This window comes from Cavia porcellus, unplaced genomic scaffold (genome assembly GCF_034190915.1).
Source record: "Cavia porcellus strain 051 isolate PalLab524CR breed Dunkin Hartley unplaced genomic scaffold, mCavPor4.1 scaffold_27, whole genome shotgun sequence".
Classification (NCBI taxonomy): domain Eukaryota; kingdom Metazoa; phylum Chordata; class Mammalia; order Rodentia; family Caviidae; genus Cavia; species Cavia porcellus.
In genome coordinates this window covers 46,279,434-46,295,050 of record NW_026947510.1, presented here as the reverse complement: position 1 = coordinate 46,295,050, position 15,617 = coordinate 46,279,434, and the positions used below count along the sequence as shown (strand labels likewise).

General features: G+C 39.0%; 2 protein-coding genes across 2 annotated transcripts in view; one reads left to right on the top strand and one right to left on the bottom strand.

Annotated features, from left to right (window-relative positions):
* Gys2 (glycogen synthase 2) overlaps positions 1-7,507 on the top strand; it is a 57,718-nt gene extending 50,211 nt beyond the window's left edge. The window contains exons 13-16 of the mRNA XM_063238337.1: positions 37-132; positions 1,133-1,296; positions 2,450-2,530; positions 4,924-7,507. Coding sequence (XP_063094407.1) covers positions 37-132; positions 1,133-1,296; positions 2,450-2,530; positions 4,924-5,145 — 563 coding nt within the window. The 3' untranslated portion in view covers positions 5,146-7,507. The remainder of the gene's footprint in view (positions 1-36; positions 133-1,132; positions 1,297-2,449; positions 2,531-4,923) is intronic.
* Positions 7,508-9,384: 1,877 nt separating this feature from the next.
* Spx (spexin hormone) lies at positions 9,385-15,595 on the bottom strand. Its single transcript, XM_013152948.3, has 6 exons — positions 15,435-15,595; positions 14,946-15,026; positions 14,739-14,796; positions 14,395-14,457; positions 12,978-13,061; positions 9,385-10,681 (listed from the first exon to the last, which is right to left on the bottom strand). Exons 1-6 carry the CDS (start codon positions 15,438-15,440, stop codon positions 10,653-10,655), a joined length of 321 nt encoding a protein of 106 aa, XP_013008402.1. The 5' UTR covers positions 15,441-15,595; the 3' UTR covers positions 9,385-10,652.
* Positions 15,596-15,617: the final 22 nt, after the last annotated feature.

Here is a 15,617-nt window from a genome sequence, read left to right as displayed (position 1 = left end):
GAAGCCAACCCTGCCTTTGTCTCTTTGTCCTGACAGCCGAATGCACTGTGATGGGGATCCCCAGTGTGACCACAAACCTCTCCGGCTTTGGTTGTTTCATGCAGGAGCATGTGGCTGATCCGACTGCTTATGGTGAGGTTTTCATCATCAGCCTAATCTGGGGAGACATAACCTCTAACCAAGAGAGCACAGGGTCTTATCAGAGCCTAACTTTACAGCTGCCCTGATGAGTAAATGAATCTTTGCATTTCTTATTTCATTAAAAGTATATTGAGCTAGGTGGCCTATAGTTGAATGCTATTAATGTCAAAGATATTGCCCCAAAGTCAGACCACAAAAGCAGTGCAACACCTGGACAAACTTGACCCTTAACCTATTTTTCCCCCCAATGGCATTGGTTTCACCTTTGCCCTCTACTTTGTGGAAGTGATATTATAATCACCATGGTCTTAGAGTACATGTGTTAGTCATTATATTTAAAACAAATGCATTATTATATATTTAAGTATATGTGTATAATTCTGATATATGTGTATCATACGTATTGCTTTCATATATACATATATTATTATTGATATTACTATTCGTGCCAAGCTAGTAAAACCCTTGACTTGTTTAAGACGGCAAGAAAGTTTGCACATCACTCTCTATCTGTGCGTGTTTCCTGGTGGCAAGAGCAGTTAGGATAGCGTGGACACAATTAGGATAGGGTGGACTGTGTGCCTGGATGCTGCCAATTCCTTTACTATTGCATTGTCGCTGTACTCTTTTCTCAGACTAGAGGGTGTGGGAAGGCTTGAGGAAGCTAAAAAGCAGTAATCCAGGTCCTCCCTGAGAGATCCTGGTTAGAGAGAAGCCCCTGGAGGATCACTGATCCAACATATCCCTAGATACCCAGCCTTTTTTTTTTGTAAGATCCACATGGTTGGCTGATTATGATAGTTAAGCCATTAGAAGACCACAGAAGATTAAAAAGCCTTAGAAAAGAGAAAAATGAAGCCTGGTGGTAGTTAAGTCAGGGAGCAGATGGTGCATATGTTCTTTGATAGAATCATACATATAATAAAGAATAGGAGGAATATTTTAAGATTAAACCTATTTTTACCAGTGCTTTGGCTTTTGTGCCTTTCAGGTATTTACATTGTGGATAGGCGGTTCCGCTCTCCAGATGATTCTTGCAATCAGCTGACTCAGTTTCTTTATGGATTTTGCAAACAGTCACGCCGCCAAAGAATCATCCAGAGGAACCGGACTGAGAGGCTCTCAGATCTTCTGGACTGGAGATACTTGGGCAGAGTAAGCAAGTTTTTGGGGAACACAGAGGAACCACTTTAAAAGTTCCACTGAACTACTAAAGCATGGATTCTAGTCATAATCTGTAGAGTCAGTTGTTAAAATCTTGGTGTATTTCCATGTCCTTTTTAACTTAACATGAGCTTTCGAAGACCTAAATTCAACCCTTAGCATTGAGTTTGAGTCTATGCGTAATAGCAGGTCCATCAGGATCTAGCATTGATCTACCTATTCTATTGTCAGTGCTTAACTTGATACAGTGCAACCATATGAAAACATTTCCTGAAATCAGGGAAATTATCAGGACAAGCTAAGGGATGGAAAAGGATCTCCTTTATTAAAGTCTTTCTCAAGAAAGGTAACGTGATCATATTTGCCAACTACAGTAAGAGCTGGAAATGATGCTGCTTTTCAAATGACAAGAACTGAAAAAACCTCCTGTCAATTATGCAGTAGGTATATAAATGTTCACATGTCTTAGAAATAAGTGATTCAATGTTAAATAAATTGAGTTTTCCTTCATGCAATCTACTTGCATATTACTAAGTCCTCTGGGTCAAATACCAGATGCTTCTATTGGCTGAATCTATGCACAGTAATGCCATCCTCAGTATAAGCTGGATGATTAACTTTACTGCCTCCACTGTATAATTAAAATAGAAAGGCAAAGCTATTAGGCGTCATGCTTCTCACCTCAGCTCTGAAGCAGGATTTATATCCAGCCTGTCTGACTATCCAGGCTTCCTTTCTTTTCTGTCATTCTGTTTCCCTGTAGAATTAAACCAGTATTTTCAGTTACCGTAGTATGCAATTAAGACTCAGGATGGCCAGTACTGCTGCTCGATTTTAACACTTTTCTAGTGGTTTTTTGGCCTGTGTTTTGAAAAACAATAAAACTATAGGTTATTGTTTCTTTCCTAATTCTCAAACTTAACAAGAATAGATTCTCTTCTCTATATATTTGTTGTGTGTATGTGTGTTTCAGTGGAATATATACATGTACCAAAATATTACACTATTAATATATATAACTTTTAAATTTTTATGTATTAAAATAAATTTTAGAACAAGGAGAATAGCCCTTATATTCAAATTGGATTTTGAAATACCCAAGCACCTTTCTCCTTTAAATTGTGAACTGTCTTTCTGTCAATAGTTTTACCAGCACGCCAGGCATCTGACATTAAGCAGAGCTTTTCCAGATGACTTCCATGTGGAATTCATGTCACTACCAACGGTAAATATTTAATAAAAACTACATTTCTTATTTGTAACAAGCTCTAACAAAACTTTTCAATCTAAAAATATACTTCTTGAGTATGTTTAATAAAAGCAAAGAATTAAGAAATTCACAAACATGACTATCTCAAAGTCCCTGATTCATTAGTCTGGGAGAAGTAGATTGGAGAGGCCTCTCTGTGTTAAAACTCTGCGGTGAGCCTCAAAGTGATCCATTCTGTTGGAGGTTGTTCAAAAAATAACTGGGCTGCTTCAACAGGGAGTGCATTTACTATCCAGCGTGTGTGTTAAATATAGGATGACCATTTGTCAAGAACAAAATAAATTCAAGCATCAGAGGAGCAACTAGCACAGATGAGCATTTATGTACCACTCAGCAGTGACTTACAGGGAGTCTTTGTCTAAATTTAAGTGAGGCATTTATATTCACGAGATCACCATAGGTCACATTTGCCCTGAGATTCACTTAGAAGTAGAGAAGACAGGAAATGCAACTTGAAGCAGGGTAGTGTCAGCTGTTTCTCTTTAGTGAGATCAGTCATTGCAGAAGCCTAAATGGTGACCCAAGAGCTAAACTTGTTTGGCTTCCTGTGTACTAGGTAACATCAAGGTGCAGAGAGATAAGATTCATACTGTTGGATACAAGAATCGCCTTAGCACAGTGTGGTGCACACCTACATTACCATCTACTCAGGAGTGTGAGGTGTGAAGTTCACAAGTTCCAGACCAGCCTGAGTAAGAGAGAATCCATCTCAACAAATAATCAGCCAAAGATCCACCTTGGCTGAGGGGCTCTATGCTCTAAATGAGCTGATATCTCATCAAACCTCTAAAAGTAGGCTTCCACAATCCCTCAAAGCAATAGGCTCAATTATGAGTTATATTCAAGAACCCCCAAAACTACAGATCCCTATTAAGTGTTTATGAATCTGTCAAGTTCACATGGATCTGATCATACCGATCACACATCTGATCAAAGATCTCAACCAGTAGTTACTTTGATTGTAAATGATCTGCCTAATCATAATTTATATTCTCCTTAAGTTAGGTTTCCAGAGGAGGCAATCAAAAAGATTAGCCCATGACAAGGCAAAAAGATTTCCCTGATTGTTCCATCTACAAATTCCAACTCTCATGCTTATGTTTTTAGCATTCAGAGTTGACTACTTATTTAAAGGCAGATAGTCCTCTTGATAGCTGAACTATATTTAATCATTTATTTATTCAATTAAAAAGTGTTTAGCTCTTTCTGAGGTCCTAAGTGCAGAATCCAGCTTTTCTGTATGTGTAACCCTTTCAAATAAAGAAAGCACCTGAAACTTAAAATGATGATACCCTACTAGTGATGTGCAAACATGGTTAAAATACAGACTGGCAATTGCTGTAACACTTTCTCACATTGTCTTCTAGTTCTAGCACATGCACTCCTAGCGCAGGGCAGGGATCATGTTCTCTAATTTGTTTCTTTGGTGCCATTGCAGTACCTGACACAGAGTTGGTGCTTTAGTACATGGTCAAAAACAAGTTGTCCCAGTGATTCTTAGGTAGTGAGGCAATTTGTTTAAAACCTAATGACATTTGTCCATTAATTAAAATGAAAGCAAGTGGTAGAATTTCTGGGCCAACTAAGCAGCCTGGCTCCTAGGATTCTCACTAGTACTAGCTATCCCTGGCACATCCAACTGCCAGTGTCCTCCAATTGTGCTAGGCATATCTGAAGGATAAATCAGCTGTGTCACACCTGTGGTCCTTAAGCTGCAGGTGGCCCTGACAGCCGGAAATGTGATCCCACAAGGTCATGAACTATTATGTGATTTTCAGCAATTTTTTTTATAACTCAATTGAAGGGCACTTAAGTACAAACTAAGCGACAATGCAACAGTACATAGGGGTGGGCACATATTGGCTGTATTATATGTTTATATATGTTGTCCTCTTCACTCAGTGGGGTTTAGTAAGTTGACACAGTGACAATGTTAGCAGTTATATAGAGTTCAGATTAAAGGCCCGGAACCATCAGACACCAGGTGTAAATCATCACTCTATCACTTTTATGCCATGTGACTTTGGACAAATCATTTACTTCTCTGCCTTTTAATTTTTTCTATCAATGGAAGAATATGTTGAGATGTTGCTAAAAAGATCAAAGGTGATAACATGTGTATAGCACCAGGCACATTTCAATGCTTAATAAAAGATAATTGTATATTTAATGAATCTTTCTTGAAGCTGGTGACACCAGGGTCAAAATGAATCAGAATTTAATATCACCTGAAGAGATCACAAAACATACCCACATACTTTTAAAAACATATGTACATGTAAAGTGTTTACATAATTGAAAACCTTACTGCAAGTCTTAATGTGATTGTCTCATGGTGTCTTTGACAGGCAGATGGATTTAAATACCCCAGGCCTTCCTCTGTGCCACCCTCTCCGTCCGTGTCTCAGGCCTCCAGCCCTCAGAGCAGTGATGTGGAAGATGAAAATGAAGACGAACGATACAACGAGGAAGAGGAGGCCAAAAGGGATCGGTTAAACATTAAGTCACCTTTTAATCTGAGCCATGTTCCTCGTGGGAAGAAAAAGCTGCACGGTGAATACAAGAACTGAGTCCCATCCTTGCTGCATGGAGCTGGTTTTTAGTAAGAACACAGTCAGAGGGACTACTTAAAAGAACGAAAATGTCACGTTTCAGCTCATTTTCTTCTTAGCATTACAACGGAACTTGTTCTTTGCCTAGAAAGTACCGAGTAAGTGCGTGGCAATTTGTAATTTAGAATAAAATCCGTGTTATTATTCCTCTTGTTTCCTCTATAAATTTACGCATAAGGAGGAATATTGAAGGAATAAAACTGGAAATTTTTAAAAATTGTTAATGGAAGCAATAGAAATATTCTCTTTACCAGTAGTTTTTTATTTTTCTTCAGTCCTGAGAATGGAACTCACAGCCTTCACACTGAGCTACATCCTCTGCCTTTTTAATGTTTATTTTTACTTTTTTGAGATAGGATGTTACTGAGTAACCAAGTTGTCTAGCCTGAGTTTCAACTTGTAATCCTCTTGCTATAGCCTCCTGGGGTGCTGGGATTACAGATAAGTATGTGCCATAATGTCCAACCCAGGGTTTACTTTTTAATTTGCCGTCATCATAATCCTGTGTTTAGTATTTATACAATTTTCAAAGCCAACCATGCAAATCTCCCAGTCAATTCCCAAAGATCCTCAACTTAGCTATTAATGTGTACTACTTACATATTTCAAGTAACTATTATTTTTCATTTTGGCATATGTTAGAACCATAAATTTATATTTAGCTTTGCTGCAAATTATCTAAATCCATAAAAAATAGCTATCCTAGATCTGTATCTTGATGCATAGTTATATGAATCTGAAATCTACAGTGCATGTTCAAATCAATGACAGGAAGACGTTGCCCCCTATAGTATACCAACTCACTGTAACATTTTTATGTTGTTTAAATGAAAAGCTTGGGCTGGGCATGATGGTGCATGCTTGTAATCCCAGTACTTGGGAGACTGAGGTAGGATCACTGTGAGTTCCAGGCTAGCTTGGTATTTACAGTGAGTTAAATGTCAGCCTGAGCTGCATAATGAAATGCTGTCTCAAAAAAAAAAAAAAAAAACAAGACAAAAAACAAAACACAAATAACTGGAAAACTTTTTTGGGAATTTTTCAATCTCTTATTTTCTTAGTTACTTTTCTTTCATTGCTGAGACAAAATACCCAACACCCAAAATTGGGAAGAAAAGATCATTTAGGTCACAGTTCATGAAGGTTTCAGGCCACACTCAGCTGGTTCCAAGGCAGGATGGTGTGCCTGAGGGACACCTGTTCATGGCAGCTGTGGCAGATACCAAAAGCAACAAGAGCAAAAGGGCAAAAGGGAAGAGCATGCCTCTTTCCCTTCCACCTATTATATGCAGGCTACCACTGTCAGAGTGAGTGCAATGTTCACACCTCCAATCCTAGTGCTAGACAACGAACCAATCACAAATGTTAGATTCAGCCACCTCCATGACTATATGAGGCTTTAGGGAAACACCCAGACACAAACCATAACACCCATTAATGATAAACTGTTAAACTCCAAGGAATAAGTATATCAATATTTAAAGATTTAATTTTTATTGATAATGTTTTGTTTAAAAATCATTTTACACATTAGCACCTAAGATAACATTTAAAACTATCTTTATAAAAAGTAGCAAAAATATATTTGTTTAATTATGATAAGAACAATGGCTAGCATATTCTGGGATGTGCTTAGAGATATTGAATAAAATTATACTTAAGCTGGCTTATGTCTTAACTGCAATTAAATCTACATTGGCAAAAAAATGAAAGCAGCACATTTCACTGTTGAATTCTTTTTTTCCCTTTTAATAACTGAGTAACCATTTACTGTGTGAGTTTCAATCTCGTGCACTGTGAGTATCTTGATTGATATACCAGTTGGCTTTCATTTATAGAGACTCTAAAAATGTGATCTTCTAGGTACTCAGTTATGATGGTTAGTGGAAGAGTGACAGAGAGTGGTAAAGACAAGGTGTCTTGTGGTTAAAGACCAGTGAAAAACTGCAACCCAGCCCATTTTCCCACTGACTAGGACAAGTGGAATAATGGATATAAGCAACAAATCAAGCCAAAATAGAAGATGGCTGCAAATTCATTCTTTTTAGAAGTTCAAGAAGAAAGAAAACAAATTACCTAAAGCCTAACTCTTTTTTTCCCTAAACTCTTGAAAACTGCTCTGCAAATGCCAGTTAACCTAGGGTCTGCAGAGAAGCTTGAAAAACTCTGCATTAGAAAGCAGAAAAAAATATTACAAGAATTTCTGTTGTAGACCTATTTGTTAAATTCCCAGAAAAATCTCATGAAAGTGGGGAGAGTTTCATGGTTATAACAATTATGCAAATGTATCCATAATAAAATAACAATGTGTATATTTAAAGGATATGTTTGGTTGGTGATTGGTTTACTGTTATTGAAAGCATGATGTATGTGCACAGTAAAATATATTAGTATAAAACCTTAAAAAATAAATGTTTTTTGTCCAAGGAGGTAATAGTTCTATGAAGAGACGTGTGTGCAGTATGAATAATTGCAGAAATTAACCGAGTTGGAAACATCTGGTTTTAAGTGTCAAATGTAGAAATGAGAATTTCTACCTTGCACTAGGCTTTCTACAGAGACAGTTGCTGCCGCTCGATTCCACCCCAGTCATTTATTTATACTTTCCCCAAGATCAACAAAGCAGGTGGGAAAAACAAATGGGACTGTTAGTAGATGACCTTGTATCTAATATGATGACCTTGTGTGTATAGGAGTTGCATAAATAAATGGTCTTGTTTTAAGAAACAAAGGTACAAAAAATTGACGTTTTTAAAGAATGCAAGTGTAGAAAATAGTGTATGGTGTTCCATCAATTGACAGGAAGACTTTTTAAAATGGATTGTGATGCCTGCTGACATCTGACTCTTGTGTTCCCCCAATATTTACATGCTGAAATCCTAATCTCCAATATGATGATATTAAGTTGTGGTTTTGGGGCGTGATTAGGTCATGAGAACAGAAAAGAAGAGTCCCCAGATGGTGGTGGGTGTAGCTCAGAGGCAGAGTGCATATTTAGCATGGATAAGGCCTTGGTTTCAATCTTGATGACAAAAGAAAAAAACATCAGAGAGCTGCCTGGTGGGCCCTCACAATATCATCAATTCTGCCAACATCTTGATGTCGGACTTCCAAGCCTCCAGAACTTTAAGAAACACATTTCTTCTTTATAAGCTACCCACATCATGATACTTTGTTTTTGCAGCCCAAGTTTTATCAAAATACCACCCTGTCTTCTGTGGCAGGAGTATGGGTGAGTGGAGCTTGTTTGGCATACACAGATGTATTACAATGTTATAGTACCGTGTTGCTAGAAGGAGGATTAAAAAAGCAACTGGTCAAATCTACTTGAAGAGCCCAAGAGGCTTCATGGGATGAGCCCAAATTTATATGAAGTCATGTAAGTGATATCATTGCCTATTTCACATGATGGCTGTGAAGATCACATTAAATTAGGAATGAACTCTTCCTAAAGGAATTTAGTCAGTAGAAAGACACTGGAGGTAACAAAGCTGAACTTGAGAATTCTCTTTCTCCTCAGGCCAAGATAAAATAATGTACCTCACAGTTGATAGGACACACACTTTTATTTATTATAACCAGGTAAAGAAGTGGAGGCTGAAGACTGATTTGAATAAGCCAAGATCTCCTTGCCTTTTCCCTCTTATTTCTCAGAATGCAGAGATCGGGCATGGTGGTGAGAGGGGGCACCTACAGGAAAACAAAGAATAACAGGGAGCCCAGGCTGGAGGCAGGAGGGAGGCAAAGAGAGGAAGGACAACTTCATAGTGTGGAAAGTGGCTGAGTCCTAGCTGCAGGTGGGATATCCTATTACCTGAATATGTGTTGAAATCAGTCATGTTCTAATTTAAGATACAGGCTCATAAGATGTGAACATTTTTCGATCTGTAACCCCTTCCTCATGTCAGTTTGTAAAAACCACAGAAATAAGAAAATTGCAAACAAAACAAAACAAAATCCTGCTATAGTTTGTTTCATCTGAAACTTACGTTGAAATTTGTTTGCTGTTATGGTGATGGTGGTGGGAAGTGGGGTCCGTAGGTGGTAATTTGGGGAGTTGGGGGTGTAGTAGTTCAGTAGTGGAGCACATGTGTAGGATAACAAAACCCTGGATTCAATCCCCAGCACCAAAAAAGAAGGGAGAAGGGTTTGGTTGGTAGAATGACTAATAAAGTCATAATTAATGACAGGTGCCTATTATAATGCTATGCAGTTTTTTAATTGTATATTTTTGGCAGAGATAAATATTACATTAACTTGCATAGGGCTTCATTATTCAATTTTTAAACAAAATGCAGACAATGTTATAAGCATGATTTTGATTAACAGTGAAAGCATCATTTTGAATTACAGAGGCATTCATATAGCATATTATTTGGCTATTAAGTAATGTCTACATACTGATAACAATAATAATTAACAGTACTTTCCACTTAAGACATTTATGGGGAACAACTCCGAGTTGATCAGGTAAAAATAATGTGATCTTGTAACTCCAGATAAATTACTATGATTTCCATAGGTGTGTGTGTGTGTGTGTGTGTGTGTGTGTGTGTGTGTGTGTGTGTGTGTCTGTTGAGATGATATTGAGACCAGACTGACTTTGGAAAAAAGCAAATTAGGTTTATTAGGTATACTGTGTTACTGGGGTAACTATAGCCTAGGAACTTAGCCAGTTACGGTGAGCAGTGTTGGACTCCACTGACTCTGGTTAGCCACGGAAAATGATTTTACCTTTAAAAGACTGGTTCATTCCTTTTGTACAACATATACACGAGCAGAGTGTCTCTTTCTCTGTTTCTCAAGAATATTTAAATCTGTGTTTCTTCACTGAACTTGGGATCCCTTCAGAGCGCAAGGTGGCTTCTGGTTGCAGGTCTTCAGCAAACCTTCCACGGTCGCAGCCTTACCTACCTTCTCTCACCGACCACACTGACGCGGTCTTTTCACGATGCTTCTTCCCAGCCATCCCACTTCCCTTTTTAACAGCTTATCTCCCTGGATGAACTACAGAGAGGCACAGTCTTTCCCATCTTACCATATATCTGCCTCTTTGGGGAATGAGAAAAAAGGATAAACAGCGAAAGAATCATTGCTGAGGAATAATAAAATACAGATATGTAATGTAATGAAAACCCAACAACTAAGATAAAGACAGGTACTGGTCCTGACAGAAAGAAAGAAAACGTTAAGAGTATCCAGCCAATCGTTAGAAATGCTCTAAAAACTCAAGAGCAATATACAAGGTGATTTACACCGGGCCTGAAACAAGGAAGGAAAGAGAATTCTACATTTTCTTTTGTTTCCAAAAAAATCAAATGAATGATGCATGTTTCTAGGATTACAATGAAGTAAAAAGGGTCCAATTATTTTATTCACATGATTTATATTTTCAACAAGAATAGATGTACACTTGAATATAATCCTGTGTATTTTCACCAGCTAAGCATTCTGTCTTGTAGAAATCAGCTTCGATCAAATTTTTCTTCTCTATCTGAAAATAAAGTTAATATACACTCTGTGTTTGAAAAGATGAAGGGAATTTCAACAAATAGATATTTAACCTGGTCAGTTGTATTAACTTGTAGGCTCTGTTACTGAAAATTTAAAAGTAAAAATGGCTTTTGATTTGTTCGGTTTGTATATTTTCCCCCTCAACTTAGGATATGTTGAGAAATTTACATTTTACATCTGAATCTATAATTATTGAAACTGTAACATGGTAGATTTGGAAGAAATTTGAAGGACCATATGGCTTGTTCTGATGAATATGTCTCTTGTCTAAAACACCTGTCATTACAATCAGTCACTTGCGTCAACCTACTTTCTATGTATTTCTTCATAAAAATGCTTCTTAGTTGGGAAAGTTGGTGCAGGAACATATTTGAAAATATTCCTTTTTATGTATCTATACCATGCCATCCTGAACACATATGATCTTGTCTGAAAATATTTCTTTATTAGATGATTTCTTCAGGCAGAGAATGAGAAAAGAGCAGGGACATTTGTTAGCTGCATAGAACTACAAAACTTCATGGCATGGGATAGCACATCCGGGGCAGGATATTTAAAAATCAGACAGTAGCAAGTTCCTGTGACTAAAAATAGGGTGGACGAGAATCCACCTGCAAGGGGGGGGGAGCAGTGACTGGAAGCAAATCGCACCTCCTAATTCCTCTGAGATCACCTCTAACACAGTCACATTCCCTCAGTTATAATACGATCCAGATGCCTGAGTTATATCTTAGCCCACATTGCTAGCACATTTTGGAATATAAAAAATAGTGGGATGTTACTTAGAGAGAAAAATAAAAAATCACATCCAACCAGAAAAGTAACCCAGTTTATGTTCCACTGCCATAAAAATTCACTATAGAAAAATCTTCTAAATAATATTTAGGAACTTGGGGCTGGGGATTCAGCTCAGTGGCATAAGCGCCTGCCTTGCAAGTGTGTGGTTGTGAGTTCAATCCCCGGTACTGATAAAAAAGAAAAAGAAAAAGCAAAAGACAAAAAAAAAAAAAATACTTAGGAACTTTAGGATAAAAATACTACAGGAAACTATTAATTGATATAACATATGGAAATCCAAAATTTCCCATTGATGTAGACTAACAATATTTTGTTTCTTCACTTCATCATCAGTGACAAGCTATTGAGAAAATTTCATTAATTAGAAAATTGCATTTATTTTGCAAAAACACTTGCAAAAGGCCTCTGTAAAAGGTCATCCCTTTCCTCTTTAAAAATTAGCCCCTCCTCATCCCTATTTAACTCATTTTTCTATCCTACTTTGCCTATAGCTTCCAATAATCAAATCTAAAAGGTCACTGCCGACCAATCTCTGCCAACAGATCTTTTCCTACTGAGTTCTAAAATTGGTCAGTTTTAAATCTTGAATTAAAAGAAAAAAGATAATCTTGGATATAACATCTGTTATCCATTATTCAACTATATTTCAACTTGTCATTGCAAGAGATTTGAGAACTATGCCAGCTCTCAAATACCTATGATCTGCCTTTCTGCATTTTAGTGTCTTTTACAAAATTTCCCTTTAAACAAAGTGTCAGGGCATGGCAATGGCAAGGTGCATGACAGGTTAGGAGCTGGGAGAGAGAGTCTGTGGTCTCCTGGTTAATGTCCCCTGAGTTCTGTATTCTTTCTAACCATCATGCCAGATATGATGCTGCTGATAACAATTCTTTCTTTTTTTGGTTTGTGTTTTTAATAATGATGTTTATTGGTACATTTTAGATATACATACTGATCATAATCCTCCTAGGGAATCTGTACCTGTATGTGACAGATTTTATTCCCCTTTTTCCTTGCATTTCTCTTCTTGAGAATTGGCATCCTTGACTTCTGGTTCCACTTGATTTAACCTGATGTCAGCAATTCCACTTGATTTAACTTGTACTAGTAAGTGACTGGATTTATGATTATTTAATTTGTTTTCAACTGAAATGATGATGTTGGACTTGAGGCTCTCTCAGTGTCAAAGGTTCAAGAGAGATGTTACAATAGGCACAAATCATGGAATTCATATCAAATTCCAAAATCTCACTGTAGAAATATTTTTATATGATTGGGGCTTACTTTAATAAGAAATATACTGGCTGAAGAATATAATATCTTCTTATAAGTATAACTGGTTATAACCAGAAGAAGTATACTTCTTCTACAATAAATATCTATGAATTTAGATGTGGGTAGATAAGTCTGCATTCAACCCAGAATTCCAAAAGTAAGCAAAGCTGTTTTGAAGCAAAAAGAGATCATCATATTTGTACCTTCTTGTGGTTTCGATAACAAAGCCAGCAACAGGGCTGCAGCCTCTGGAAGAGGTAGTAATTGGGGATTTGGGCTTCGTCTTTCTGGAGAAACAAACACATATGCAGATTCTATTAGCACTTCAATATTCACATAAATACCTGCTATAATGGTAGGGTACAACAGCAGAACGACCTCTATGAAACAGATATTTGATCCCAAAACAGAGCATACACAGCGTATACAGAACGCCTTTTCTCTCCAACTTCCCTTGAAAATGACTTACAGCTGGTTATGTTGTGTTTCCATGCAGGAAATGGAAGAGAATTTTAAATTTATACTGTACTAAAGAGAATCCCAAACATGCGAGCAGGATTAAAAGAAAGAGCCCTTGGGAAATTTCTCTTTTTGCAGTTTAAGATGGGGTGTCTGGACAGAAAGATATAGGTACCATCCTACTTGGAGCCTGTACTACTGTTGAATTTGAGACAATCATCTACATTCGTGGTTACACAGAGATAATTATTTGACTAGAGAAGCATCTGCTAAATTTCCAAAGTGATGTCAAATCTAAGTTGACAGAAACACATTGCGCTGGTTCGACACACATCTTGATTTTTTAATTTGGAGGCAACTGAAAGTGGAAAACAAATCTTACCATCACAAAAGAAAGAAACTTTACACTTCAAGCTTTAAGAGGCAAAACACAAATGTTAAGTGCCTACTATTGCAGTAGGCACAACGTTTGATATTTTTCAAAGTAAGTATGCTTTTTACTCTTAGCATTTCAATTCACGATTTTATACAAATCAATTGAATTGTTGCTTTTTAATTCACTGCCATGGAAAGATTTATTATGAAAAATAATATTCCCTAGCCCCATCCTCATGGCCTTCACTTAACCATTTTTGATTTGACTCTTTTGACAGTGCTTTCTAGTAATTATTTAGAGGCATACATTTGAAGGTCCTAGGAAAAATAATTATTTAAAAATAGTAATATTGTTTTAAGCATAAACCTTGTAAATACACTGCCATAAAGGAGCAGATGCGTTTCTAAAGACAAGTTGCACAGTTTTTGTTTTCCAGTTGTAGGGGCAGAACCCAGGATCTTCATCCCTAGCCCTCCCTCCTTTCCCTCTTTTAAAACTTTGAGACTGGATTTTGCTAAATCGCTACCAATTGCCCAGGCTGGGCCGGAACTTTGCAATCCTCTTGCCTCAGCCTCCCAGGAGTGCCAGGATTACAGGCCTGCTCCACCAACCCCTCTGAGCTGAGCGAACCCCTGGCCTCGCCTGGGCCTGGGTCACTCGCTCGCTCACGGACTCCATGGCAGGTGCAGCCGGGTTGGGGTGCATCCTCCGCGGTGCACTGGGGCTGGACTCGCACGGGCCACGCTCTGCCCCGCCCGCCGCATCCGGCTGCTGGAGCCGCTCACCTGGAGGCAGCCGGTCCGAGAGGTCCTTCCTGCGGCTCTGGTCGGAGAGGAAGCGGCGCCCTTCTGCAAAGGCGAGACGCGGGCTGAGGCGGCGGCCCTGGGCTGCAGGCGTCCGGCCCCCGGACTTCCCGGCCCAGCCACGTTCACCAGCCGGGCAGCCCCGAGTCCCCAAGAAGCAGCACCTCTCCGGCTTAGGGTGGCAGATCGCTCGCCATCGGGACTCTCCCTCTCCTGCCTGCCTCGCCGTCCGATCCCACTCCTGACCCTCCCTCCCCACTATCAGTTCCCGGGCGCGCGCGGCACTCTCTGGGTCCCTGCGGGCAGAGCGAAGCGCGGGGACTCACGTGCCCCCTTCAGGTACAGCATAGCTTGTGGCGTCCAGTTCCTCCTCTCCAGAAGTCTCTGCACGTCGGGGAGGAAGGAAACGCAGTTAATAAAACTAGAAAGAAGGTAGGGGGTGGGTGGAGCAAGACAGAGGAGGAAAACAGAAAGACAGAGGGGTGCAAGAGTGGTGGCCCCTTGGCTGGGGCTTTGTGCTTGCATCTGATTACCTGCGGAGCGCCGCGGGTGTCTCCCAGAACGGAAAACACCAGGAGAAGAGCCAAGGTCGTGGCTGCCAGGTTGCTGGGTCCCTACAGGAATGCAGGAACCAGAAGGTCATTTGCCAACCCCCCCCCCTCCCTGCAGGATCCTCTGCTTTGTCCCCTGCCCTCTGGACAATTGCAATCTTCCACTTCTGGCGCTGCTGTGATGCTTAGCGTGGAGAGCTGACCCCCCACCCCGCTCTGCAGTCTGGTTTACACAGAGTCCAACTTTACATATTACTCAAAAATATGTTATTATTAACTCCACCGCTTAGTGAGATGAATAAATGACTTTTTTCTCAATAAAATAAAATGATTTTCTCATTTTAAAGCAATCTTGTTCAAATACCTGTTGCCCCCTAAAATAGTCCCTAAGCATAAAACAGAAAGCTGGAAAACTTTTTATAAAATAGCTACAAAGTCTCCAGTAAATAAAGGAAATAAATATTTACTTACTTTCATGTTCCGCTCCTTTCCAGAATCCTGGGAAAGCCTTAACTTTTCCGGTGGGTTTTTAAAGCTTGTTCGGAATTTGGGGTTTTTAAAGGCTTAGTGGCAGGAACACCTCCCCATCTGCGTAGATGAGGGAATCCCATAGGGACCATACGTAAAGGTGTCAGAATGGAGGGGATCTGATGA

What these genes read in the sequence shown, in the direction of transcription:
- Spx (XM_013152948.3), bottom strand. An exon ending in GCTGTACCTGAAGGGGGCAC is followed by an intron (nt 14,458 to 14,738) that starts GTGAGTCCCCGC and finishes TCGCCTTTGCAG; the next exon opens with AAGGGCGCCGCTTCCTCTCC. An exon ending in GTTATCGAAACCACAAGAAG is followed by an intron (nt 10,682 to 12,977) that starts GTACAAATATGA and finishes CTTTATTTTCAG; the next exon opens with ATAGAGAAGAAAAATTTGAT.